A 26,987-nucleotide genomic window follows, 5' to 3' on the forward strand; every position below is an offset into this window, starting at 1 on the left:
TTGTACTCTGGGCCCCAAGCCCCCACCCCCCAATGATCATTTTTTATTACCACGAGTAAAAACAAGCATTATCAATAAGCATAACAATTATTGCATATTCAATAAGAGATTATAAGGAACTAAATTTGAACAGTTTATTAAATTGACTGAAATTATGCATTTATAACTATATACAAATGATTATATATACAGGACAATAATTAACACCATTGTACTCTCTCTCTCTCATTCACAGACATTATAGAAACTCTGTCTGGATGTCTTTGTAAGCTGTCGACTTGTAATTTCTTATTCCCCAAGTACCCAGAACAATAAACTCTACTATTATTATTATTATTATTATTATTACTATTATTCATTGAGTGAATAATAAGTTTCACACACCAGCAGCTCCAGAAAGAAATGTGGAAATGAGCTAAAACAGTGACAGGATCATTGAACCAGTGAGTTGAACTCGAGAATCAAATCGGTTCTATTTGTGAATGAATCATTCAGACTGGTTTTATCAACGTGATTCTCCAATTTATTGAAATGAACCGAATCAAACAAACGATTCACTCATGAATCAGACATCATTACAACACTTCTCTCATAAACTCACTTGGAACAATTAAAGCAGATTTATATGATTACATTAAATTTCGATCGATTCCTCACAGAAAGCTGTTGCTAGGCTTCAGAAAGCTTGAATATATACATCACTGGACTAGTTTTATTGTCCTTGGTGCTTTTCTGTCCTTTTTGGAGCTCAATGATCCAATACTATTGCTCGAAAAACATACATTCTTGGAAATATTGTGTTCCAACTTCCAAGGATAAACATCAGGGTGAGTAACTGATTTCATTTCTATTTTATGTTAATTCTAACAGCTTCATACAGGCTACCTTCAGAATCATAGCACAAAACAGGAAACATAAATCACCTTATTTAAAAAAAAAACTGGGTGACTAGCTGTCTTCCCCATCTTGCTCTCTCCTCTTTTTCACGTTTTCCGTTAGTCTTTTGGTATCCCGATTTTGTCTGTGCCATCTCTTGCCATCTACCTGATGCATGCAACGACTCACAGCGCCACGCTTCTGAATAATCCATGGACATCTTAAGGGAACGCACACATGCACTTGGCACAGTCTGAGGGCATTCATTATAGTGTGCTTCTTAATGCAGATTATTGTGCAAAGAGGCCAATTTAATCACCAAAGTCATACAGGAAAGTACAGGGTTCCGCTGGGCCTCCTGTCTGACCAGGGCTCATAGAATTGTCCTAATCTACACCCCCCACCCCCACCCGCCCCCATGTTACGGCACCCCCCCATACAGACTATATAAAAGGTTTTTGTATTGGTCCATGTTTAGGAATGCAGTGTTAGGGCTGGAATGCAAGAATGCAAATGTTAAAATACTGGTTCTACGCAGAGTGAATGACTGACTTTTTAGTCCTTTCCTGAGCCTTGGTTGTCATATATAGGGGCAGTAGTAGCTCAGTGGTTAAGACATTATATTACTCATTGAAAGGTTGTGATTTCAAATCCCAGCACCGCCAGACTGCCACTGCTGGGCCCCTGTGCAAGGCCCTTAAGCCTCAACTGCTCAGTTGTACAAATGAGATAAATATAAGTCACTCTGTATAAGGGTATCTGCCAAATGCCAGATATATGTAGTTAGTCTGGCAGAACATGCCCACAAATCAATAAACACAAGGTTCATCAGTATAATCAAATTTCTGTGCAATATATTTCTACAAACTATGAACTATGAATTAGTTGTACAACCCCAATTCCAAAAAAAGTTGTGACGCTGGGTAAAATGTAAATAAAAACAGAATACAATGATTTGCAAATCTCATAAACCCACATGTTATTCACAATAGAACATAGAAAACATATCAAATGTTTAAACTGAGGAAATCTAACATTATAAGGAAAAAATAAGGCAATTTTTAAAAATCTGATGGCCGAAACACGTCTCAAAAAAAGTTGGGACAGGGCCAACAAAAGCCTGGAAAAGTAAGTGTTACTGAAAAGAAACAGTTGGAGGTTAATTGGCAACAGGTCAGTAACATGATCGGGTATAAAAAGAGTATCTTACAGAGGCAGAGTCTGTCAGAAATAAAGATGAGCAGAGGTTCACCAATCTGCGAAAAACTGCGTTTACAATTTGTGAAACAATTTCAGAATAATGTTCCTCAGCGTAAAATTGCGAAGACTATGAACATCTCATCATCTACAGTACATAATATCATCAAAAGATTCAGAGAATATGGAGAAATATTTACATTTTACACAGCGTCCCAACCTTTTTTGGAATTGGGGTTGTATATTTTTTGTGTAATATAGTAATGATAAGTGGAGCTGTAACTTAGTCCCTATCTTCAAAACCTGTTGTAGATGAAAAGCCATCATCTGCTTTTGGTGTAGTGCATTATTCAATTACATTATTTTCGATGTAGCACATGGTTTACTAATGCAGTGGTTTTCAAAGCGGGGGCCGTGGCCCAGGGGGCGCCCGGGGGGCCTCAACAATTTGGTGTGCCCATCCCTCCCACTAGTATGTTTTCTCTTTCTCACTCTCAGTCAACTACACACACACACACACACACACACAATCAATTCCTAATGTAATGTAAAGATGTAAGATGTAATTATTAATAAAAAAAAGGGGGATATATTCAGAAGTCTGTATTTTTAATGTGTTTTAAAGACATCCTGCAAAAGGGGGGCCTCAGTCAAATGTTAATGCCATTTGGGGGGGGGGGGGGGGCTTGCCCTGGAAAAGTTTGGGAACCCCTGTACTAATGAATAACCTCTTGTGTACTACAGTAATGTGGTTTACACGTTTACATTTTTGGTTGGGTCACACATTTGTCAATTCCAATTCCAATCACAAATGTGTCACAGTCATGAAACGTGTTTAGCTTTTATTTGAGTTCTTCTAAGGTAAGCCCTGACACTATGCAGGTGTGAGGCATGGTTTACACATGCTATTAAAATAAACATCAGTTCAACTGAACTGGGTGGGGGATGGAAAACAAGAGAGATATGCAGTGATGGCAGATGTCATGGCTGAAAGGGAGTGACAGCACAGTGAAACTGTGTGCTGCGGTGAGCAGGAGGCTGAATATTATTTGACCATTAAAATATGTAGCCATGCAGCACCTGAACCAACAGCAGCCATCTGTTGTGCTTCTAACACTTTATAATAATGATCATAGTGTGTCACATATTCCATACAATCTGATGACAACAAGTCTTTTTACAAGCCTCTTAGCTTGTAAAAAAAGAAAGAAGAAGAAGAAGAAAAAAGAAAGAAAAACACCACAACATTTTATGCCCAGGTGATTCTGCCTGAAGCAGAAGACATGTTCAGTATAAAGGTCAAAATATCCAGCTGGAAAAAAAAACAAACACCTCAAGATACACTTTACCTTCAACAATATATTGCCTTTCCACTGTGGTACTACAGTAAGTCACTGTGCTTGCCAATAAGTCCGATGTAGAGCCGGTGGCCTGTAAAATCTATTGACCTTGCCTCTTGAAACCTATACATCATCACTGAGAGGATATGATCGTTCCACTGGAAGGGAGAGGCAGAGAACTAGAAAGAGAGGATAACTGAGTCTACACACAGAGAAAGAACATAACACGTGCGCTCCCAAGAGAATATATCAGCTCAATGTTAATGTTAATTATGATGCAGATGTGAAAAACAATAACAAAAAACAATTATACATACTTTAAAATAGCTTTTCCATTACACTATAAATCTCATAATAAAGGGCCAAAGGTTTCATAATGAGATTAGAGAGATTTAATGTTCGGATGCCAATCAATAAGGAAGGATTTAAAGTTAACATCAATCTAATTTTCACATAAATATTTTTCAGTTGTACACCCACCTATGTCCGTCACAGTTATTACTGCCACTGTTCTTTCAACTGGTTGCAGTTAATAATTAGAATTTATAATCAGTTACAACACTTTCTTTATTAGCAGGTAGCCTATTTGTCCTCCTTTTTCTCTTTCTTACTGTTTCTTACAGTCTAAAAGCCAGAGAGAAATTTAATTTACCAACAAGTTGGAAAATGGTGTGCATTATTGCAACGCTATTATGCTTGTCATATAATAGTGGCATAAAGTCAACAAAAAAGACAATTAAACTGTTAAGTTGTTATGTGTATGACAATCAGTCCTCAACCAAATGTCATACTAATCGTGACAGGCCTACACCCACACGATGCTGACAGCTGACTTTTAATTATGTGTCATACAATATCAGGATCCAGTTATGGGTTTACTATTTGATGTATTGTGTCTGTGTAATAAGATGAATTGTGAGCTTCATAAAAAAACAAAATTGTTATATTGGTGCAAACATTCAAACTGTTAAATTCTGCATAGTCCTGTCTGCTTGTGGGCATAAATATTAAAGTTTGTCATCTTCAAAATTTCACAGAGATTCTTTCACAAAAAGGTTTTGGAACAGAGAGTGACTGACAGCCTGCATAACAGAGGAAAACAACATTATGACAAAGCACAAGGTGGTGGTGGTGTGTGTGTGTATGTGTGTGTGCGGAGGGGGGGGTTCAGCAGGGGGAAAAGAGACAAGAAGGGAGATATAATAGCAGAACACAATTAAATCATGAAAGGTAGTTAGTATACTGTCCCTCTGACTGAGGGCTGTGTGTGGGCTGTGCATGCCTGTATATTTCTGAATTCTTCCCAGTACTTCACCCAGGCATTTACGCCAATAGTCTCTAGGACATGTGCTAAGCAACCTAAAATGACATGAGTCATCGTAAGGAAGGCGTACTGAGCACACAGGGACGTCTCGCTAGTATGCTACTGTGGAGGACCTGAAGCAGATGACCACATCCACTCCTGTTTCTAAGCAGTATTTCTGTCAACTTTAGCATTAGAAAAGATCAGATACTCCCTGGTACATAGGGGCACATACAGTGGTGCTTGAAAGTTTGTGAACCCTTTAGAATTTTCTATATTTTTGCATAAATATTACCTAAAACATCATCAGATTTTCACACAAGTCCTAACAGTAAACAAAGAGAACCCAGCCTGATGAGCATCAACAACTCTTTTTTTCTGAGGTCCTTAGAAATCACCTTTGTTTGTGCCGTGATACACTTCCACAAAGATGTGTTGTGAAGATCAGACTCTGATAGATCCCTGTTCTTTAAATAAAATACTCACTCACACCTGATCATCATCCCATTGATTGAAAACACCTGACTCTAATTTCACCTTCAAATTAAACTGCTAATCCTAGAGGTTCATATACTTTTGCCACTCACAGATATGTAATATTGGATCATTTTCCAAAACAAATAAATGACCAAGTATAATATTTTTGTCTCATATGTTTAATTGGGTTCTCTTTGTCTACTTTTAGGACTTGTGTGAAAGTCTGATGATGGTTTAGGTCATATTTATGCAGATGTATAGAAAATTCTAAAGGGTTCACAAACTTTCAAGCACAACTGTAAGTGCAGACTAGAAGGAGAACACTTTGTACTGGATGATACAAACTAAAAACACTTGTCTCCAAAATAATTCAGGTGCCAAGATTAATAAAAATATATATATATTCTAACAATTCATGTTCCAGAGGTACTGTGAGTCATCCTAGGACTCCTAAGACTCACAGTAATTCAGACATTACTCAGATATCCCAGATCAGATGTCCTACATCATCACGCCCGAAAGAAATATGGGAAGGGTCCCTCCCTGTAATGTTAACTACTTAGCTAAAAGACAAACCACAGAATCCAAATCAGATTAGATAACAAAATACACTAATCAGATAATCCAATATACAGAAAACATGCCAAAACTGTCTTATAGGTAGGTAGCTAGCTAAACTTAACCAGCAAGCTTGGCAACATTGGTTTCAGAGCAGCACAGAGCTCCATAAAGTGCATGTAATCTCTCTTTTTAGGGATGCCCGAGCAGCTCGCTGATGGAACATAACTGAAAAAATCCTTTAACAATTTAACTAACTAGCTAGTGTTAAGCTCTGTGCTTCTGTACTGATCTCATATAGATAGATTTAGGGCTTCAACTAACGATTATTTTGATAATCGATTAATCTGTTGATTATTACTTCGATTAATCGATTAGTTGGATTAAAAGGCCAGTTTTTATGTTCTGTATTTTTTTTTTCAAAAGAACATGTTATTTCACATTCTGCCCAATGTTGTCCTTCAAACATTGTGCAAACTGAAGGCTATGGAAACGTTATTAAATGTATCAGTGTGAACTACATTATACATTGTGCAAAGGATTTTTTAAAATAGTAACATTATATTTTGAAAACAAAAAAAATAACAACTGATTGTCCACAAGCTTTAAAGCAGAAGTTAAGTCACTATATTAAAAATGCTAAAAAAGAAAAACAAAAGCACAAACTGAGTGTTAACTGGTAAGAGGTTGAATGTTCTGAAGGAACACACATTCACTCATCTGAACACAGTAACATGTTCCTTTATTCTGTAAATGTATTACACTTCTTACATTTATATACAATTACATGCTATAACCCCATTACAGTTATTGCTCTCATAAAAAACACAATTACTTTTGTTTCTAAATATAGCATCAAACAAAATATTTGATCAAAATGAATATTTTAGTCAGAGTTATCGTGCTTCCTTTCTATTGCAGGGTGTTTGAATGACGTGTATGCGTGGACGGTCGCTCATTCAGTGAAGTTTAATGGAGACTCGCTTGCTGTCAGGATGAACCTTTATGTAAAATAGAAATACTGGCGTGAATTTCTAATGTTTACAGATAAGGATATAAAGGTAAAAATGTCATTTTTGCGCTGAAGAAAATGTCTGGAACACATTAAACAGCACACGCATCTTCTACAGCTTCTGACATGACAAGTCACGTTAATACACTTACAAGTTTGTTTGTATACACTTAATATAAAACAGAGGTTCTCAACCTTTTGCAACTAAAGTCCCCCCAAAGCCTTCCCTATAATGTGGCATGACCCCCCCTCCATATTGAAGGAGACCAGGTATAATGATTCTCTATTATATTATATGTGTATATATATATATATATATATATATATATATATATATATATATATATATACTTAATCTTTAATCTGTTTTTGATATAGCTAGATTTTTTTTATTTTGCTTTTGTGTTTTTGTACTTTTTTAAATTACTTTTCATAACTTAATAATAATTATTATTAATTCATAATCCATCCATCTTCTATACCACTTAATCCTTTTCAGGGTCACGGGGAAACCTGGAGCCTATCCCAGGGAGCATCGGGCACAAAGCCGGGTACAACCTGGACAGGCCAATCCATCGCAGGGCACACAAACACATACACACACTCATACACTACAGACACTTTGGACACACCAATCAGCCTACCATGCATGTCTTTGGCCTGGGGGAGGAAACCCAGGCCAAACCCAGAGTACCCGGAGGAAACCCCTGCAGCATGGGGAGAACATGCAAACTCCACACACACAAGGTCACAGTGGGAATCAAACCCTCGACCCTGGCGGTGTAAGGCGAACGTGCTAACCACTAAGCCACCCTGCGCTGATCATAATAATTCATAAAAATAATTTCATAACTTTTATAAAACTATATAACAGGCAGGTATGGAAAATGAATGATCAAAATGTTTCTTAACACTATAACTACTTTGAACAAGAGAACTAGTCTGTAATAACGTGTACTATTTTACATGTAAAACATGTCGCATACGAATGATGTAAACCGGGACGTAGGGCCTGCACTATCCATGACATTGTTAAATCTCCGGCTCTCAGCCGTTCACTGAACAGAGCAGACGCAGAGCGAGGTCAGAGTGCAGAAAGAAAGGTGAAGAAAGGTGCAGTGCAGAACAGCACACGTTGTGAAATGGTCTTGCCAGGAGCTTGCATTACCAATTTTAAAAGATTATGTAAAATTGTATTGTAGAATTAAACAACTGAGATGCATGCTTCATGTCTATGTTACTGTGCTAATATTTTGTGAAATATCAGACAATATAAGATATTGATTTTTATTCCTACTGCCTAAATAAAGTAATTCTCTAAGACTGTTTGGTGAGACACATCATGAGAGAGACCCTATTAACTCCAGTGGACAGCAGTGTCAAGGCTCGTGTATACAGATGCTACACAGTAATTACTTTACAGAGCTTCTTACCTTGAGGGAGTCGAAACAGGCAATGACTCGACCATTGTCCACCTGACAGCTCTTGGGTGGGTGAGCGAATTTGCATTCTTCGTCACTGCGAGAGCACGTGCCTCTCTGGAACTGACGACACACCTCCAGAGTCAGCCACTTAGTGTCACGCACAGCTGGCAATGCCACAGACATTTTGCTGACAGCCACAGTGAAACTCACTAAACGAGATATATGGGCACTTGTGCACTACGTTCAAGATGTCTGAGTTAATTATTTGCTGCAAAAGGACACTGTAATAGGTTGGTGGATTGTGAATCACACGTCTGTTTTTATTCAAGAAATGTAATGTTCCTGCATAGCATGATCCTCTGACTACTTTGACAGCAGGCTCAGTTTATAATTTCCTCCCCTCTTTATGATTTCCTGTGGCTGTGGGTGGGACTGAATGCTGCAGTCAGGTGGAGAAAGGAACGGTTTGAGGTGGGAGGATTAGTACTCTGACTGAGGTGGAGAGAGAGGAGTGTGGGTGGTACAGGCAGGCAGAGACCAGAGATCAGTGACACGGGGAGTCATCTGAAAGGCACTTCTTGATAACGGTCTGTTAGGAAGTAAAAAGAAAAGAGAAAAAGAAAGGATATTTTAAAAACACAAATTATTCACTGTGGCAAACCTCATAAATAAGCAACCCAGCCAACTCATCACAGTGATGAAACATAAGGAAGTACACAATATAGTATATTTTAGTATAGTTTTTACTGCTGCATTCCAAGGCTTGAAGATAAGGCCTCCCCACACGGCAGCCTGACAGACCTGTATCGGATCAGGGCACAGCATAAATCCTATTATATCACATACTCCAAGGGGATTTGGTGAACAGACAGAGTGAGCACTCACTTCAGAGAAATCAGGCTAAGACTGCCCGGCAACAAGCAAACACAGAAACACATAGCACTGACAACGATGCTATCAAACCTAGGCTCTGTTTCCTAAATGCATCAGGTGTTATCATCTCATTAATTTGTAGAAAAAATGTTCAATAAAGGCCTACTTGCTCTAATATGACATGCGGATCAGGACTGGAACGGATGCAATATCTCGGCCAAGTTTTGCCCATGCAAATGTCAAGACAAACCAAAAATCATGCGCAGTCAAAGCTCTTTTTTGCATGAGACCTCAGACCACAATCTGTGAACTCTGGTAATTCTAGGCAGAGCTTTGTTAGTAAGTGAGTATAACCTTTTAAAACCTTTTTGAGCCTGGTCCCAGATCACTTGGTGCATGAGCGACCATGTTGTGTTCAAATACAGTCTGAATAGATCTGAGCAATCTGAGCTCCTAATGGCAGGATAGCAGAGCAGGTCAATTCCTAATATGCCCAATCACGTTGTCTGAGAAAGGAAGCACTGTGGCCAACTGACAACCTCAGCTAAAGGGCAAGGGTTTATTTTGGGGGACTATCCTTGCCCAAATATTATCAACTAGCATTAATAGCCATTCAATACATGAATCTACAGAGTTAAGTCAGTTTGTGATTAGGGGAAGTATGTGCCGGCATGCAAATGCACAAATCTTTCAGAGTTTTGACTGTGGAAATATGGGTAAATTACTGATAATGAATCTGTAAAGCCTACTGTTAATCAGTCAAGACTGTGATATGTGTCTGTTAAGTCAATTCTCACTCTGCATATATACATATACACCAGCCTCTTACTGATTGGAATGATAAATCTGACATTGATAAACACTGCTGACTTTGGGTCTATTTCTGCTCAGAAACTTTAATACTGAACTACTTCAATTACTACAGCACTTTCTTCATTCTTCATTCTTTCTGTTTGTTTCGTCACTTTTTCTCTTTGACTCTGGCCTATTTTGACCTAAGCTTGGCCTAAACAAGAATGGGCGCTGCCTACCCTTGGAAACTTAATGTTAGAAAAATTATGTCAGCCAACTGATATATTGGTTGGATCCCAGTCTTTACATTACATTACGTTATGTTAGCACTGTTAAGAGAAATGTCATTAGCCTCTATACTGTAATACATAAAGTATCTTAATTTCTGTCTACTGTTACTGTGCTCTGCCATGTTAGATAAAATGTCATGACTTGATGAATAGACATGGTGATCGTTTAGAGGAGTTAAATTTACATTTATAACAATACTCTTTGTTTTGGGAAGCACTCTATGAGCTGGTTGGGTTGTACAGAGATTGGCTGATCACAGTGACTTATTCAAATGCATCCCATGTGGTATACTCACTTTCACTGTATGTTCATTTCAGTCATGTCAAATTATTCAGGTGAATCTCAGTCTGTGCTTTTGAACAACATTTTAAAAAACAAGGAGTTGCTTTATTTTTTTTTAAGAAAGTGCACTAGGTATCAGTTTCACAGGAATTACATCTAAGTATTGCACCATTTAGTTTAAACTAAAATGTCAAAACCAGGTAGACAACTGCTAATTCCAACAGGAATATTTTTCCATGAACACTTTGCTTGCAGAGGTTTTTTATTTAGTTCAATAATAAATGAACAACAGCTAGTTTAATACGGCAGTAGGGTAAGTAGGCCACATGCATTACCCTATTTGAGATGGGCATCAACTCACTCATTTAAATGAACCTCGCTTTGTTCTCCCAAAGGATTAAAACATAATTGGGGCAATTGTGTTTTTAATACTCAGTGACAGAACAAACCAATATTTATAAACTAAATCTCTGTTCAGAGCAACAAAAGAAAAAAGCATCTATCACCAGACATATTATGTATTAATTTGTTTAAAGTCTAAAAAGAAGTCAGCATGTTAATCAGCATCATTATCAAAAGTTAAGATGTGCATAGTTACTGTGTAGGTGTATGTAAACAGGATATCTGACTGGCTGATGGTGGGCAAAGATACTGTTTTACATTCTGCTGCTCAATATTCTGACCTTTGGCGCTGTGTAGGCGTTCCAGCATTTTTCCTGCTGCTGTTTCGCAGCATCACTGGGACTGCAATACCTAAACCAGTGAGTGTGCCAGGGTTTCGTGCTATACTAATTAGCTCTGACGTGTGAGTATTATGACCTTGGGGAAGAGATTTGAAATGAAGAGTTTTGGGATACTGAGATTGAGATTTTTATTGTCTGCATAGAAATGCTGAAGTGTTTTCATTATCAACCACTTTGGTCAGACAGTCACATGCAATTTGCTGCTTTATTACTTTAGATTTATCTAGAAAAAAACTAGTCAAGCAACTCATGACTATGATACTGACAGTACTACTGTCTCTGTCAGTATGTTATTGTTGTATAAGCTATATTTTCAGATGCAAACAAAAGTGGTTGAAAGGACAAGGATACATTTTTGCGTAAATATGAACAGATCTCTGCTCTAATACACTAAATACAACTACTCATTTAGCTCTTTAACTTTCCAGCTTTTAAATCAGTTATTCATTTTAAAGTATGTACTATTCAGTTATTATTCAGTAACTACAGTGAAGCTAAGAGGAAGAGGTATATAGTTACAAGAGTAAGGAAGTAAGTCTGGACCTACCAACGAGTCTTGGGAGTTGAGTTAATTATTAAGCCCTTCATCAGTTAGATGAAGATTATTGCGAAGAAGAGAAAACGTGAAATTGTGCTGGGCAGTAGCTCCCCAGGAGAAACCCTGGCCTAAATTATGCCTGGTTTATTCTGAGAATCACCCCTCAGTTCCTTTCTTAGCAGCTAGGCCAATATTACCATAACATATTACACTGACACGCTACTGAAATCAACTTCATGATGTACACTATATTGCTGAAGGTTTGCGGTTCACCCATCCATTCCGGATTTAGTTCCATTTTGCTGTTATAATAAACTCCACTCTTCTGGGAAGGCTTTCCACTAGATGTTGTTGTGTTCCAGGTCAACTCAAAGGTGTTCAGTGGAGTTGAGGTCAAACCTACATGCAGACTACTCGAGTTCTTCTACTCCAACCTTGGCAAACCATGTCTTTAAAAACCTCGCATTGGGCTCAGGGATATTGTCATACTGGAACATGTTTGGCCTCCTTAGTTCCAGTGAAGGGAAATTGTAATGCTTCAGCAAACAAAGACATCCTATACAATTTTGTGCTTCCCCCTTTGTGGCAACAGTTTGAGGAAGAACTACATATGGGTGTGATGGTCAGATGTCCACATACTTTTGGCCATTTAGAGTACATATTTATACTCAGTAGAGCCACAACAACGAAGCGATAAAATTGATAATAATCGATTATGAAAATCGCTGTCAACGAATCTCATTATCGATTATTTGGTATGCGTGCGGCACGGGGGAGATTTACTAATTACATTATTTCTGTTCCAAAAACACGCATAGGAGAGTAAATATTAAAGTTGTGTCCCAAATGACGTACTATACACTTACACTATGCACTCTACCATCTAGTGTATGAATTTTAGAAAGGTAATATCGTCTCAAATGGAAAACTAGCGGGTTTTTTTACTAACTGGAAATATAAGCCGCTTCCTAGTCGACGGCGCATGACGTCATACGCACGTAATGTGACGCCGCTAGCTTTAGCAGATACCCAGTGTCACTGACAATGACTCTCTTCACTTTACTGTTTATGTCACCGTTACCTTTTATAAAAAGTAATGCATACAATCTATTATATAACATATACTTCTATATTAATTTATATTATATACACAAGTACTTATGCATTATTTGTTATGGATGCACAAAAAGCACTGAATTAAACTACAGTCCTAAATGCTGTTGAATTTGCACCATACAGTGTTTATATAAGTCCATTGGACACAAATGAACACTCTGGGTGTTAATTCAACTCTAGAGATTTTACTCTGTATATATTCTGATGTGTGTCTGTGTGTATTGGGTTCTTTTCAGTCTTATTTAATTGGACAAACAGTTGTGTAACGTTTTAGTCTGAAGTTTATATTTGTAACACTCAGGTTGTGGATTTTATTTATAAAAAAAAACAACGAAAAACTTGTACTGAAATTCAGCCCCTAAGTAATAACTATATACATATACATATATATATATATATATATATATATATATATATATATATATATATATATACACATACATATATACATATGTTTGTATATATATATATATATATATATATATATATATATATATATATATATATATATCGATATACACACATATAGTTACTACTGTCAATAATTATTTGCTTGATTTCTTTATTTCTTACCTATTGTAAGGTCTATAACTGAATGATGCCATGCAGTTTCTTTGGCTTGTCTATATTGTGTTAAATAGGTACAGATCAGACATGAGATACATATAATATCCCCTTTAACCTTGAAACATATTGTATCAAATTCTTCACTATCCCTATTCAAATGTGGAAAAGAACTGGTACTTCTTGCTTAAGGTTCTCAAAATATGGCTTAAAATAGAAATTATGGATCATGCTAAAAGCCCCAATGCATGATCGCTGGTTATGCTGAAATGGTCAAATGATGCTGTAATTGAGTTTTCTGAGCCAGAGGCGTTGTGTTTAAATTAGGCCAGTACTGATGTGCCCTGATGAAAACGGCTGAACTCGCTGTATCTGCTGTAGCACACACACACACACACACACACACACACACACACACACTGTGCTTATGATTATATGGTTATATGGTTATTGCCAATTAGTGTTCAGTAAATACTGTACAAATGACAAAATTATAATCACAATCCAGTTTACAAGCTGGTTGTTTCGTGCATCTTGTATCTGAATTATAATTGAAAAAGATTTTATCCATATGCGTGTACACTTTATTTAACGAGTCTCTTGTATTTATATATTATTGTAACAGTTGACAAAATGCTCTCTGCATTTATTATTCCTCAACAGGATATTCAAAGGTTAAGTTCACCGTTAAGTTGTGCACTGGTTTCAATCACCTTCATCAATAAAACATTGTGCACATTAAGATATAATAATACTGTCTAGAGCATGTTATAATGGACTATTTTGGTTGTCAAATGTGGCGAGAACGTACAACGCATTTACCCTGGAAGAACATGTTTCAAAATCTCTTATGAAGTAGATTTGAGCAATCAGATTTAAATCTGCTTTAAAGGTGAACTTGCTGCATTTACACTTTCACAATGATAAACCCTTTCTGAATATAATCCACATACTTGTGAATCATGACCAAGTTTAAATAAAGTGTTATTCCTTTCATCTCAGTCTCCCCCCTCCATTCGTACAAAAATTATTATATTTTTTTAAACACTATAAAATAGTCTAGAGAATAGGGATTGCATATTAGCTCAGTGAGTATTGTTTAAACACAAAAAAACCCCTGACTATCACTAAATCACCAATCTCAGTACTGAACCATAATCTCAGTCCAGTCCTGAACAAGATTTCTCGTGACATGAAAACGAAAGTCTGCCTTCTTATCCAACATTTATCCGACCTCACCCTTCCTCTGGCTCCTGCTTCCTGAAAAGCACTTCCTGCTGTTGAATGCTGCAGAAAAAAACATTTGGCTTGATGATCCAGATCTGTGCACCAAGGCAAGTTCCTTACAAACTGAAACCCACTTGATATCTAAATGATCGCCTGCAGGTGAACAACAGAAAGCACTACTACCTGTTAAAGCTCTAAAATGTCCCGGATATATACCTCCAAACCCCAAGCGAGTTAATGAATAAAGTATATAACGCCTAATTATATTATTATTACATGGTTGTGACTGTTCTTAACTGGAACTGACACAACGAATAATGACTGAGCAAATTTGAACATTTACGCTAAAACGTACAATGTTATGTTTTTGTCCAAGTCCAGAACACTTGCTCAGTTCGATGGTGGATGTAACCTACACACAGCTAGCTAGCACAAGCGTTAAACGCGGGTAGTTAGCTGAGGTACTAGATACAGTTTGCGAGCTAAACTTACTGTAGTTCGCTAGCTAGCATGACGGCTAATGATACAGGCGCTAGCCAGCTATATGTCGCCGGCCGGCGTTCACTTCAGCTCAGTTGCGTGTTCCCTTCACATTTGTGCTTTTTATAAATGTTTAACGTTAGTGCATTGACGTTACTTGTGTCACACGCAGCTCATAAAGTTGTTTTTCTTTTAAGGAGAACGAAGAGTTAGCTAGCGGGAATAACTCCCCAGTTTTAACACCTGCTTACCTCATCGCCACGAAATCTCGCCGCTAGCCTCACCGACAGTCACGAGCCGACACGGCAACCCACCCAGTACAGCCAAACTGGGAGCGAATATATAGAGAGATTTATATATACTAACGAGTTTATTTTAAACATCAAATTAAAAACTCGACGCACTATTATACATTTTATCGTCCGAACAGCATTTGAAGCGAGAGCACGTCCTTTACGGTTAACGCGATACTTTTTTTTTTTTTTTTTTTTTTTTTTTTTTTAAACACTAGCGCCGACTTTCCTTCGAGCAACAAGCATTTGACAGCTTGACTCTGTTTTTCAGGAAGGGCTCCCAAGTTGAACAGGGGGAGGGGGCTACCACCAAAAATCGTTATTAGCAGGAGCCTCGGAGGGAAAAAATATATAAAAACGCAACGTGTGGTAAACAGTTACATACCTGGAAGATGTTTGTTCGCCGCTTGTCTCGCACTGTCTGAATAAAAATGGTTTTGTTTTTCATTCGGAGCTTCTGGACACCCCCGCGGTCTCATATTTGGTACGAGCCAAACGAATGTCAGCCGCCGTGAGAACGGCCTCCTTGTTGCTAGGGTAACAGTGATGCTGTAGAGTAAACGTAGGCAGATATTTTCATCGCATTAAAAGTGCTGCTCCTGAAGGGATCGAGCAGAAATTGATAAACAAGATTGTGACGCAGTCATTACCATTGCTTCATGTGAATTTGCATTTGGCAGACACCCTTATTCAAAGACACATATAGAAATGCTTTATAGTGTCCATCATATCCTCAGATATCATATGTTCATGCTAGTATAAAGGGTCTAAGAATACTACCAATCTAAAACCCTGTTAGCGAGGATTTAGTACAGAGGCCTGTACAGGGTACAAATGCAAATACAGTACAATCCAACTGACTGAATGATTGAATGATTCATTCATTCATCTTCAGTAACTGCTTGAACCTGATCATCAATGGATCCTGATAATATAGCCAGGCCGCCTACTAGCATGTTTTTAGGAGGTGGAAGGAAACCCGAGAACCCAGAGAAAACCCACACAGACACAGGGAGAACATGCAAAACTCCACACATGGTAACCGGATCTCAGGAATCAAACCAGGGTCCCTGGAGCTGTGAGGAAATAATGCTACCCCCTGGGCAACAGTGTCATCTTTTGATTGTTAGTTTTTTGTTTGCATGTATTTATTTAGTTATTTCATTAGTTATTTACAGTGGCAAGAAAAAGTATGTGAACCTTTTGAAATTCCATGGTTTTCTGCATTAATTTGTCATAAAATGTGATCTGATCTTCATCTAAGTCAAGTGTAGTGACAAATATAATGTCCCTAAAATAATAACACAAAAAAATTCTGATCTGTCATGTCTTTATTGAGAACAACCAAAAAAAAAAACCCTCATAGTGCTTGTGGAAAGAGTATGTGAACCCTTGAGTTAATGACCTCAAAAAAGCTTTTTTTTTTTTTTTTTTTGCACATTATATTTGTCAATACCCTTGACTTAGATGAAGATCAGATAACATTTTATGACAAATTTATGCAGAAAACCATGAAATTCCAAAAGGTTCATATGCTTTTTCTTGTCTCTGTAGTTAGTTAGTTAGTCCTCATTTAAGTGCTAAGTCAAGAGGTAGGTCCTCAGTCTTCTGAAGACAGCCAGTGACTCAATATTTGGGCAGCCAGAGGAAATTCATTCCACCACAGTCTTCATTTAATCTTTAAGAATGGTGGACCAGCGGAGCTGTGCTAGAGGCTTGCAGCTTAGAGGGAATGAGGTATAGAGGGGGGTTTGACAAGTGCCATCATGTAAGTGGGGGCTGGTTTGTTTTGTTGCCTTTTAGGCAAACATCAGTGTTTTACCTCTGATGAGGGCAGCTGAAGAAAGACAGAGAAGGGAATACAGCGACTGGGTGATGTAAGAAAACTTGAGAAGTCATGCAGCTGCATTCTGGGTCAATTGGAGGCATCAGATGGCATGCATGGGTATAACTGCCAGGAGTGAGTTGCAGTAGTCCAGACTCAAGATGATAAGTGACTGAACAAGACCCTGATTGGCCTCCATAGAGAGAAATAGCTAGATTCTTTTGATGTTGTAAAGACAAAACCTGCACTGCTGAGACATGTTAGCAATACGAAACAAAAAGGATAGTTGGCTGTTCAGAATTGCCCCAAGGCTGTGTGCATTAGCGTGCAATAAGTTAAAAGTGTAATACACTTAACTTTCTGTTTAAGTGTGTCATGTGCTTAAAAGATACTTTGGTCCAAAGACCATGGGGAAAAGTAAGTAAAGTGTATATACTCAATATGTAGATGCATAGCATATAAGAATACAAGTCTTGTGATAAAGGACTTATTTTACTGCCTACATGTGTGAACCGTCCTTTGTTTCAAAGTATCCCACCATAAGCTATAATCAACAAACTGTCATCACCACAAAAACTAATACTAAGCTAATTAAAAGAGCAAGTTGAGCAATGTGTACTGCATAAACACTGAATCCTGGTGTGTATTTACTCAGTATGGCCTACTTTTCATTTGGCTTTTTTGAGCCCTTTGATTGTTATTCACACACGCCCAGCCTTGGGCAATGCGCTCTCTTGTCCTCTAATCCATGAGATTGGAGCTGCTTCCGGGATACCAGCCTTGCTGAATTACAACGGCTTCATGATCACAGGTCCATTCCCACTGATTACGGAGAGAGGTATGCATGGAATAGTGAGGCTGTGTTTTGACTATTCACTGACAAGAGGAAACATGACTGGTAGTACAAACATGAATGGTGTGTCAGGCCCATCCTGCCTAATCGTTAAGCTTATTCGTATCTCTACCACCTTTTCATTAGAATGGATTCATGTCAAGGTGCAACAAAAATGAAACTTGTGAGTTTGTCCAACCTTTGGATCTGGAGAGGCAAAACTACTGAGATTGGCATGTTCATGATCCTAACATCTAATTCAGCCCCTAAACTTTGCAGTTCCCATGGCCATCCAGTACTAAAGTCAGACATTCCTGGCTTAGATAAAGATCTTGACCATTTTGTCATTTTGTACTGAAATGCAGCAGGGTATATAGTGGAGGCATGCTAGGCATGCTATACTGACACCTGTTAGGCATAGAAGATTTTTACTGGCTTAGGTAGATGGAAATTTGACATCATTACTGCAACTTAATGTTATATAAATGAAATATAATTTTATCTATTTGGCGACACCTTGTGGCATAACTATAGCACATCTGGACATTCAACAGGATGCAAATGTTTATTTTATTGTAATTTTGGTGATGCAACTGCAAAAAGCAAAAGCTGTGCGATTATCTTCCTTCTGAATTTAAATTAAATATCCGCACAAGGTTTAAGGAAAAACAATATTAACAAACATAGTAGAAGACTTGTCACTGGTGAACTCACAACATACTCACAAAGTAGGTCTACTATGGCATGAAAATCATGAAAACAAAGATACAGAATATTCAAAATAGCACTTCAAAGTCCTATTTAAAATTAGAAAATGCTAATGTTCCTAGTAGAATTTATAATTGAAAGCACACTACTAGCTGGAGTCATAGTTAGTGAAGCAGAAGAGTTCAAGTCTGTGCAGTAAAACATCTCCACTCCATGTGAACAGTCCTGAGGAGACAGTCCCGTCATAATCAAACCGATGGTCATAACAAAAACTCCAGCAATGAGAATAAGTGTTGGCATAAGCTTCTTCATCTGAAACCAGCGCCCACTGGAGACTTTCAGGAAACAGGCAGAGGGAATGATGAAGATCAGAGGCGTGGCACATAGAACACCCTGAAAGACACAGATACACACATACACTTTTACATAAATAACTGTACATATGCAAAAAGAAAAAAAAAGCTAGTGATTGACAAGTAAGGTTACAGGCACATTCAGGTTTTTTTTGGTGCAATATGTAAAGTACCTGCTTCTCATATTCATGAATCATGTATTTTGTAAATTATGTAATTGTAAAATGTCCACACTAACATTCAACTCCAGCACAACACCAAGACAGTCGTATGAGAGGGATATTGCTGTAACCACTAATATTATCACCAAGGAAACCACGATGTGGACTGTGCTGCTAAGTAGTCCATTAAAAAAGACATTTGACACCACCTGAAAGACAGAAAATGGAAGAGTCTCCATAAATGAGCAACAATTTCAGTGTGCTCTCAGTCATGCAGCTAAAGGATGCAATCGTGCACTTTAATGGCATCGCATTGCACACAGCGCAATAGTGTGCCTGAAGAAATCATTTTTGACCAATACTAGGAATAGATGTAGATATTACTTATTCTATTGTATACTTCTAAAATCTAGTCTGACTGCTATATATCATCCATGATATATATACATATACATACATATACATATACATACATATACATATATATATATATATATATATATATATATATATATATATATATATATATATATATATACATACACACACTATACATTGTGTCTTTAAAACAAGGCATGCTTCACTCCATACAAATATATATGTATATATTTTACAGGATTTAGATACACAGATGAGTAACATTATGTCTCTTTAGAACATTATAGAAATAATAAATGCTTTATATATACTGAAGTGTCTGGTGAACATTTTGACATGAAAAACATATTATGAATATACAGTATAAACCTAATAGTGAATAACGAGTTCTTACTAAAGAACGCGACACACAATCTTCAAAATAGTGGGGTACCTCTCTTGTCACAAAGCACTCCAAAGGGAAGGTGGTGATTATACTGAGTCCATAGCAGAATCGACCAAACGTGGCTAAGTTATCATATTTGCAGAAATTCTCAAAAATATCACCTAGAATGAGAGAATAAGAAACAATAATGTGCAATTTATACTTTATTTAAGGTTATATAGATCATTTGCATATGAAAACAGTGGCATACGTACAGTATATAAATATTGCTGTTTTTCTGTGTCTCTGCAAAATTGGCTTTACCTTGTGTGTACCCAGTGAAAGTAGCATAGCCAGTAGCAGCAAACAACGCACTGACTAGAGCAGCTGAGCCCACAGACACATGTGTGATCCGGGACCAATTACTTATAGTGGGCTCCTTGAGCGACCCATAAATCATGAAGGTGTTGTGGTGGCAGATAAAGGCTGCAAAACAAAGCAACATTTCAAACGTGAAATATACCTGCAAGCAGCAATGGCGGATTCCTCCTCAAAATTGCAGACCATTTCAAAATTTACATGTTAGAGAAATGTATCCCACAGATACAACATTTCAACTCATTTGGATCAATGGCAGATTTTAAGTTCATTTTTGTAGTTTTCCACAAATGATCATTGTAGAGAAAAATCCTGAGACCTTTTTGAGCCCCATGAGCAACAACGCATGCATAACAACTTTCAGACATTTTGTCCTGTCAGGGTCAAAATGCCATCATTTTGAATGTGTCAACTTTGGCCTGTATTGCCACCTATACTCTGTTTAGGCCCAGGGTTTGTGAGAAGTGTAAGTCTAGTCTCTAGTTTCAGTGTACCACAGTAGAATAAAATTTAACAAAATTGACAAAATTGACCAAGGTTCATGGTTCTGGAGAAGAAGGCTTACTGTTTCTGTTAGCATTAGCTGTGGCCAATTTAGCCACAGAATATCTACCTAGTAGACAGTCAGCCCACCCTTGTCAGAAAGCCATGGATGCGTGTGCATGGCCGCAAGTTCACACATGCGTGTATAATGGGCCTGAGGAGTCAGTGAGAATTTTGGAATGTGCGCGGACTGTGGAGGAATGGGGCAGTCTTCCACTGGCAGAGTGCACTAGCATTTAGCCGAGCATGCATATTTCAGATATTTACAATAAGCCTATTTTTCATCTTACATTCACCCATTTCTCAGATTTGTTACTCAACATAGTCAAGAGTCTTCGTATAAACTATTGATTGAATCAGAGTATCCGTTTTATGACTAACGCATGTGTAAAGCATTATTTTAGCATTAGTGACAAATTATTATTCCTTTTAATGTTATTGTTTTTGGAGATATGAGGTTGCCATCGCACATGGTAACATACTGTAGTGTCCTCTTTATGTGTGTGGCACAGATTGAGTCCATAGGTTAATGTTCCCTTGATTTATGGACACAAGAAATATGTGCAACAGTTGTCAATTCACCAATACGTAAATAGTCCGGCCAATTTTTATTTGATTCCTTATAGCTTATCACCCTATAGAAAAACATGTATCCCACACATATGTATGTAAGTCAAGTGGACCTACGGTTAATGAGGAGAAGATTTTTGTAGTTCTGGACAAATTTTCAATGTACTGGAAAATCAATCATGTTGGACTTTATGGGTCCCAATGGCTTTTTTTGTTCCCTGTGAGAAATAAGGCATGCATACCAATTTTCAGACATTTTGGACTTATGGGGCGGACGCAGAATTTGGGCATGGCCTGTAGTGCCACCTATGAGCTCATGTGGGCCATTTGAGGTGTGGGATTTACTTGTGGCCTGTAGGATTAATGTGCCAATTTTCAAAACTTTTTACCATACAGATCTTGAATTATTGGGCACTTTAGGGAGATAAGGATAACAATAATAATACGAAGAAGAATAATACTAACAATAACAATAGGTTTCCTCCTGATGGAGGAATCCTAATTACAATGAAAAGTAAAGGATGTTAACATTAAATAAGATACACAGTAAAGGAGCTTGTTAGCTCTTTATAGATGATATGTGATTTATATATCTGAATATATAATTCAGAGCTACCTCACCAAAAGACATGACACCAACTGCTTGAATTGCGTTCCACTGTGCAAACACCCATGCATCCTTAGAGGGAGGGCTATTACAAAAAAAAAAAAAAAAAATTCTTAACATTAAAATGAGCCATGCAGAATTCTTTAATATTTTATACAGTTTTGAAGAAGACAGTCAGGATAGCAGTATTAAGACATTAATTAATGGACATCTACTGTGAATAATTTAGCATAAATTTCAAATTAAGACTGTAAAACTCCCAATTACAAGTCCAGACTTATATTCACTACATTTCTTACTAGTTTCACTGTAGTTACTGAAAAAATCACAGTAGTTACTACTTTAATGGGTTGAGAAAAGTTGAAGAGCATGTGTAACACTAGCACATATATGATGCAGTGTTGTGCTTAGCATAGTACATTTGCGGTCCCAGTGTTACAGCCCTCACAGCTACTATGACAATGACGGCCAGAGTTAACAGCATGGATGCTAATGAGACCTGAAAGAGAGAGTCATTGTAATTTTTCATTCCACACTAACATAAATATCCTTATTTTTATTGTGAATATAACCAAACTATTGAATCTGAGTATCCTCAAATGACTAAAATCACTGTTTGTACGTAATTGTTATAGTCTGCACGTATCTACCTTTCCCAGCTTAGCCATATCTCTGTACAGTGAGAGAGGCATTGTGAAGAGGATGGTAGAAGCCAAAATAACAAAGTGCCTCTCTGCCAGAATATGATCAGGACCAACTGCAACAAACACCAGAAGCAGTAGCATGTATCAAACCTTATGAATGCAAGTGGCTATAGACACAATATATCACTGAGTTATTACTATTATATAAATTAGCATACCTCCTGGTATTCTCTGAAACACTTTGGACATAGTATCTCCGGTGATGATGTTGTAACTTATCATTGCTGGATGAAATGATGAAAAGAATGTTACTTTTAATCTCTCACTACCCATATGTGTGTGTTGGCCATTTTAACAGATAATAGTGAGGGAGATCCCTCTAGTCTGTCCTTCAGTTAAAAAGGACCACCACAGGAGCTCCATTAACCTGGTATATCCTGGGTGGTGGACCATTCTCTGACATGTCTCTGGTGAATGGGAATAGGCACAAATAAAAAATGCCCAATCAACAACAGCTCTGTGGTCTGAGTCTGACCACGAAACAAAGGCTACTGCACAAGCAACACACACAAAAAAGGAGCAAAGCAGAGCACAACTGTGCAGAGCAACAAATTATACATAGGAACAGATGGACTATAGTCAGTAAATCCATGGCTACAAAGTGTGCCTGTATAAATACAGTTTGCCTGATAAAATGGCCAAAAAATTTACCTACATGGTACAAGATAAAGGTGTAGGTACAGTGGTCCTTCATCAATAACTTTTTGGCATTTTTGTCTATAACAGATCATAAAAGGGTAGTAATTACCGATGAATGGATAGAAGAACTGCAGGACTGACAAAATGAGATATCCAACAAAGCCGAAAGTGCTGCGTACAAGAGACTGGTAACTGTGTGTCCCTGATAAGTTTCCCGCTTTTATTAACAAGATGATTGAGTAGTCTGTTGAGGAAAGACAAACAGTATCATCACAGTATATAGTACCAAACAGTAAAACATTTCTGATAATATCAATCAATATAATTGTTTCCCATTTATAAAAACACAATTATAAAATATAGTTAATATATTACACTTGAAATCAAGACATGAAACATTAAAAAGATTACGGTATGTTAGATTTTGCATATTAGCTAGTGTTGGAATAAGACAGTTAAAGACTTTGCACCTGTAATGAACGCAACCAGAAAAAGCAGCAGCAGTCCCAGAGGTAGGCCGGCCTGAGCCATTGAGAATGGCAGGCCTAATCAAAGAGAACACACTATAAAATGTATTTATTACCAAATTATTGCAACTTGTTTAGCTTTTGAAAATAAGCTTACACAAATGCATATTGAGGTAGTTGATTCGTATTCTTTATATTGAAACGTGCTGAATTTGAATTTGAGTCTCATCCAGGGTGTATTCCTGTCTGTCACTATCCCAGTGTTCTCAGGATAGTCTCCAGATCCACTGTGACCCTCACCAGGAGAAAGAGGTTACTGAGGATGAATGAATGAATGAACGATGAATGATTTTCAGCTGACCTGGCTTTTCAGTTGTTCAGTCTTGTGACAGTTTTTGCTATGTTTCAATAGTTCTAAGAACAGATTTAGAGTAAAGGACAAGTTTAGGTCAAAGATTTCTCAACCTGCCCTTGAAGAAAGTGGAACATTGTTCATTGTTCATTGTGATTATTTTGTTGGTGGGCCAATTATAAAATGTGATCAAGTTTATCACACACATGCAATACATTCCTGTGTTCATAGTTATGCAGTTATAATAACTTTATTTTGCAACCATAAGTAGGAATTCACGTTTCTCTTGTTAGAAATAATTAAATAATAGACCCTCGTGCTGAGTCATATGATCCTGCCCCAGGGGGCACAGTGAGAGTGTCAGTTATTCTGTTGTCCAGAAATGAAATATTTTTCAAATGGGACCTCGGCTTGAAAATCATCAAAAAATCTAATAAATAATAATAATAATAAAAAACAAATAAATGCATCAACCCTGGCGATATTACTGGTATTATGTTTACATAGCAAAATATGTAAACACATTTAATACATCACCTTTACTGTGGGATAATTAAAAACTTACCTAAAAAATATTATATAGGTAGCATTAGACTATATGATATATAATATTTATGTGAATAATGGTAATTTCTCTTTACAGTGTGAACAGCCTACATATCTCACAGTACATGTGGTCTTACACTGATCTAACAACTCAGCTCAAATCTAATTATAGAATGCAGACATACTGTACAGTAGATATTGAGTGATGACTATACCTACCAATAAGTCCGGATCCAATGATGGAGTTAATGAAATTGAAAGAGGCAGACGTCTTGGAGCTTGTGCCACCCTCAGTATGCTCCACATACGGTGAAAGTAACAACCGCTCCTCATCCTGCTAAAAAAAAGTTTAAAAATATTAGTCTTCACCACATAATTTATTATGATAAACTTATTTTCTGGTGTATATGCGCCCTACCTTGTGAATAAGTCCACTCCTTTCATTCGGTTTCTTCTCCATTTCAACACGTGAAAAAGTTTCAGGTGCATCAACAGACAGGGGGCGCTGTACTTCACCCGACTCGGACCGAAATTAATGATGAAAGTTTCCCGTCATGCGTCAGCATCATCTTTCCGCACGTGCTTTATGGAATGATTAAAAAAAAGTGTGTTTACTTAGTTAAATTATCAAATTTGGTATTTGTGAAGAGGAATGTTGGGAGGTCATTAGGTCATTAGGTATATAATAAAAAAAAAAGTATTTTATTAATAAATTTAGACTATTAAAAAGGTCTCCACTTTTTTAAGCCATTTTTGTCCAATCTTTAATGTTAATTCGTTCATTCATCTCCATTAACTGCCTAATCCTGATCAAGGTTGTGTTGGATCTGGAGCCAGGAACACTGTGTGCAAGGCAGGGAGAATTCACCTTATATGGGATTCCAGTCCATTACAGGGAACCATGCACACATATATTCACACTTAGGGCAATTTAGCCAAATTGCCTATCTGCATGTTTTTTTTGGGTTGTTTTTTTTTTTTTTTTTTTTTTTTTTGACACTTGTATTAAACCGGAGAACTCTGAGGAAACCTGTGCAAACATGGGGAGAAGATGTGAAACTCCACACAGACAGAAACCCAACCTCAGGATCGAACCAGGGACCCTGTAACTGTGAAGTGACAATACTAAACCCATGGTGCTGCCATCTAAATTGTTAATGAAAAGTAAAAATAGCTGCAAGGTTCATTCAACAGTTAGAAAATATGACATATTAAAATGTATGCATTACCATAATAACCCATTTCCTTCTTTCTTTAAAAAAATACTTTAATATAAATATTTGAGCCTTCTTTTACTATATCATGGAATTGGTGTGCTTAGTTATATTTTGTTATGCTACTGTAGTTACTGTATTTCTTCTGCCTTCTTTTACCATTTTAACAGTGTCTATTAAATGTGCTACAATAATTTGGCTTAATGAGAAATAAAAGAAGAAAGTGTAGAATAACATGCTTAGTTAATAATGATTTGAGATCAATATGTGTATAACAGGCCTGTCCATTTACCCCCACTCAGAGTTATGAACTACATAGACCATTTGAAACAATATACCTATTAAAACATTTTACTTATGTGCCTTTGTATCACTTGTTGCAGCAAAATCCCATGCTTTTGACATGTGATCATGTTTGTTCACTTGTGACACGTGAATGATATGGAATAATATGCAAAACAAGTGAAGGTGCATTGCACTATTTTATGTCCTGAAAGTGCACATTGTGGAATATATGTGGAATGTGGATATGTGGAAAATAAAAACAATAAGAAAACTTAAACTGTGTACCATTCATGTGCAATTCATGTGATTGTGTGAACACAATCTATCTATCTATCTATCTATCTATCTATCTATCTATCTATCTATCTATCTATCTATCTATCTTTGTAATTTAACATTTCTTATTCCCATACTGTTCTAATATTACCAACTGTCTATCAGTGTTAGCCTTTTATCATCTATTTTTAATTAAGGAAAAGCTTTCCAAATCCCTATAGAGCAGGGTAGATAGAAAGAGCAAAGCGGGCCCATCCTCTGTTCTTTTCTCCTTGCACTCTCCTCGTGAGTGTTGCATCTTTAAGCTTTGACTCATCTCTGCTGCTGCTAAGCAACTGTCATGTGACATCTGGCTGATCTGTCAGAAGTTTCCTTGGTGATTTGCAGGTTCCATCACAC

At 37.2% G+C, this 26,987-nt stretch overlaps 2 protein-coding genes across 11 annotated transcripts in view; both read right to left on the reverse strand.

The window, feature by feature from the left end:
- Positions 1-15,653, reverse strand: part of mbnl2 (muscleblind-like splicing regulator 2) — a 34,746-nt gene extending 19,093 nt beyond the window's left edge. For 3 of the 9 annotated variants that reach the window (XM_017470186.3, XM_017470178.3, XM_017470181.3), the window contains exons 1-2: positions 15,345-15,646; positions 8,197-8,776 (exon numbers count right to left, since the gene is read on the reverse strand). In XM_017470186.3, coding sequence (XP_017325675.1) covers positions 8,197-8,370 — 174 coding nt within the window. In that variant the 5' untranslated portion in view covers positions 8,371-8,776; positions 15,345-15,646. Of the gene's footprint in view, positions 1-8,196; positions 8,777-14,625; positions 14,674-15,344 lie in introns of all 9 variants that reach the window. The other 6 variants (XM_053681053.1, XM_053681052.1, XM_017470182.3 and 3 more) reach the window with 4 other exon arrangements.
- A 2,941-nt stretch (positions 15,654-18,594) lies between these two features.
- Positions 18,595-25,328, reverse strand: slc38a11 (solute carrier family 38 member 11). 2 transcript variants are annotated; one of them, XM_017469354.3, is made up of 12 exons: positions 25,232-25,328; positions 25,033-25,150; positions 23,919-23,993; positions 23,558-23,692; positions 22,968-23,033; positions 22,756-22,862; positions 22,525-22,604; positions 22,120-22,190; positions 20,332-20,493; positions 20,077-20,189; positions 19,343-19,474; positions 18,595-19,144 (listed from the first exon to the last, which is right to left on the reverse strand). In XM_017469354.3, the coding sequence occupies exons 1-12, from the start codon at positions 25,271-25,273 to the stop codon at positions 18,851-18,853; spliced, it is 1,395 nt and encodes a 464-aa protein (XP_017324843.1). In that variant the 5' UTR covers positions 25,274-25,328; the 3' UTR covers positions 18,595-18,850. The 2 variants fall into 2 exon arrangements, with proteins under 2 accessions (XP_017324843.1, XP_053536650.1); XM_053680675.1 differs by lacking the exon at positions 23,919-23,993.
- Between the last annotated feature and the right edge of the window lie 1,659 nt (positions 25,329-26,987).

The sequence above is a fragment of the Ictalurus punctatus genome, chromosome 6, assembly GCF_001660625.3.
Source record: "Ictalurus punctatus breed USDA103 chromosome 6, Coco_2.0, whole genome shotgun sequence".
In the NCBI taxonomy this organism is placed as follows: domain Eukaryota; kingdom Metazoa; phylum Chordata; class Actinopteri; order Siluriformes; family Ictaluridae; genus Ictalurus; species Ictalurus punctatus.

Excerpts from the sequence above, each read along its gene's own strand:
- slc38a11 (XM_017469354.3), bottom strand. The coding sequence starts at position 25,273 with ATGGAGAAGAAACCGAATGAAAGGAGTGGACTTATTCACAAG. Across the intron at positions 25,151-25,231 it reads GGAGTGGACTTATTCACAAG|CAGGATGAGGAGCGGTTGTT; the intron begins GTAGGGCGCATA and ends ACTTTTTTTTAG. Across the intron at positions 23,034-23,557 it reads GTTCTTCTATCCATTCATCG|CAATGATAAGTTACAACATC; the intron begins GTAATTACTACC and ends CATTTCATCCAG.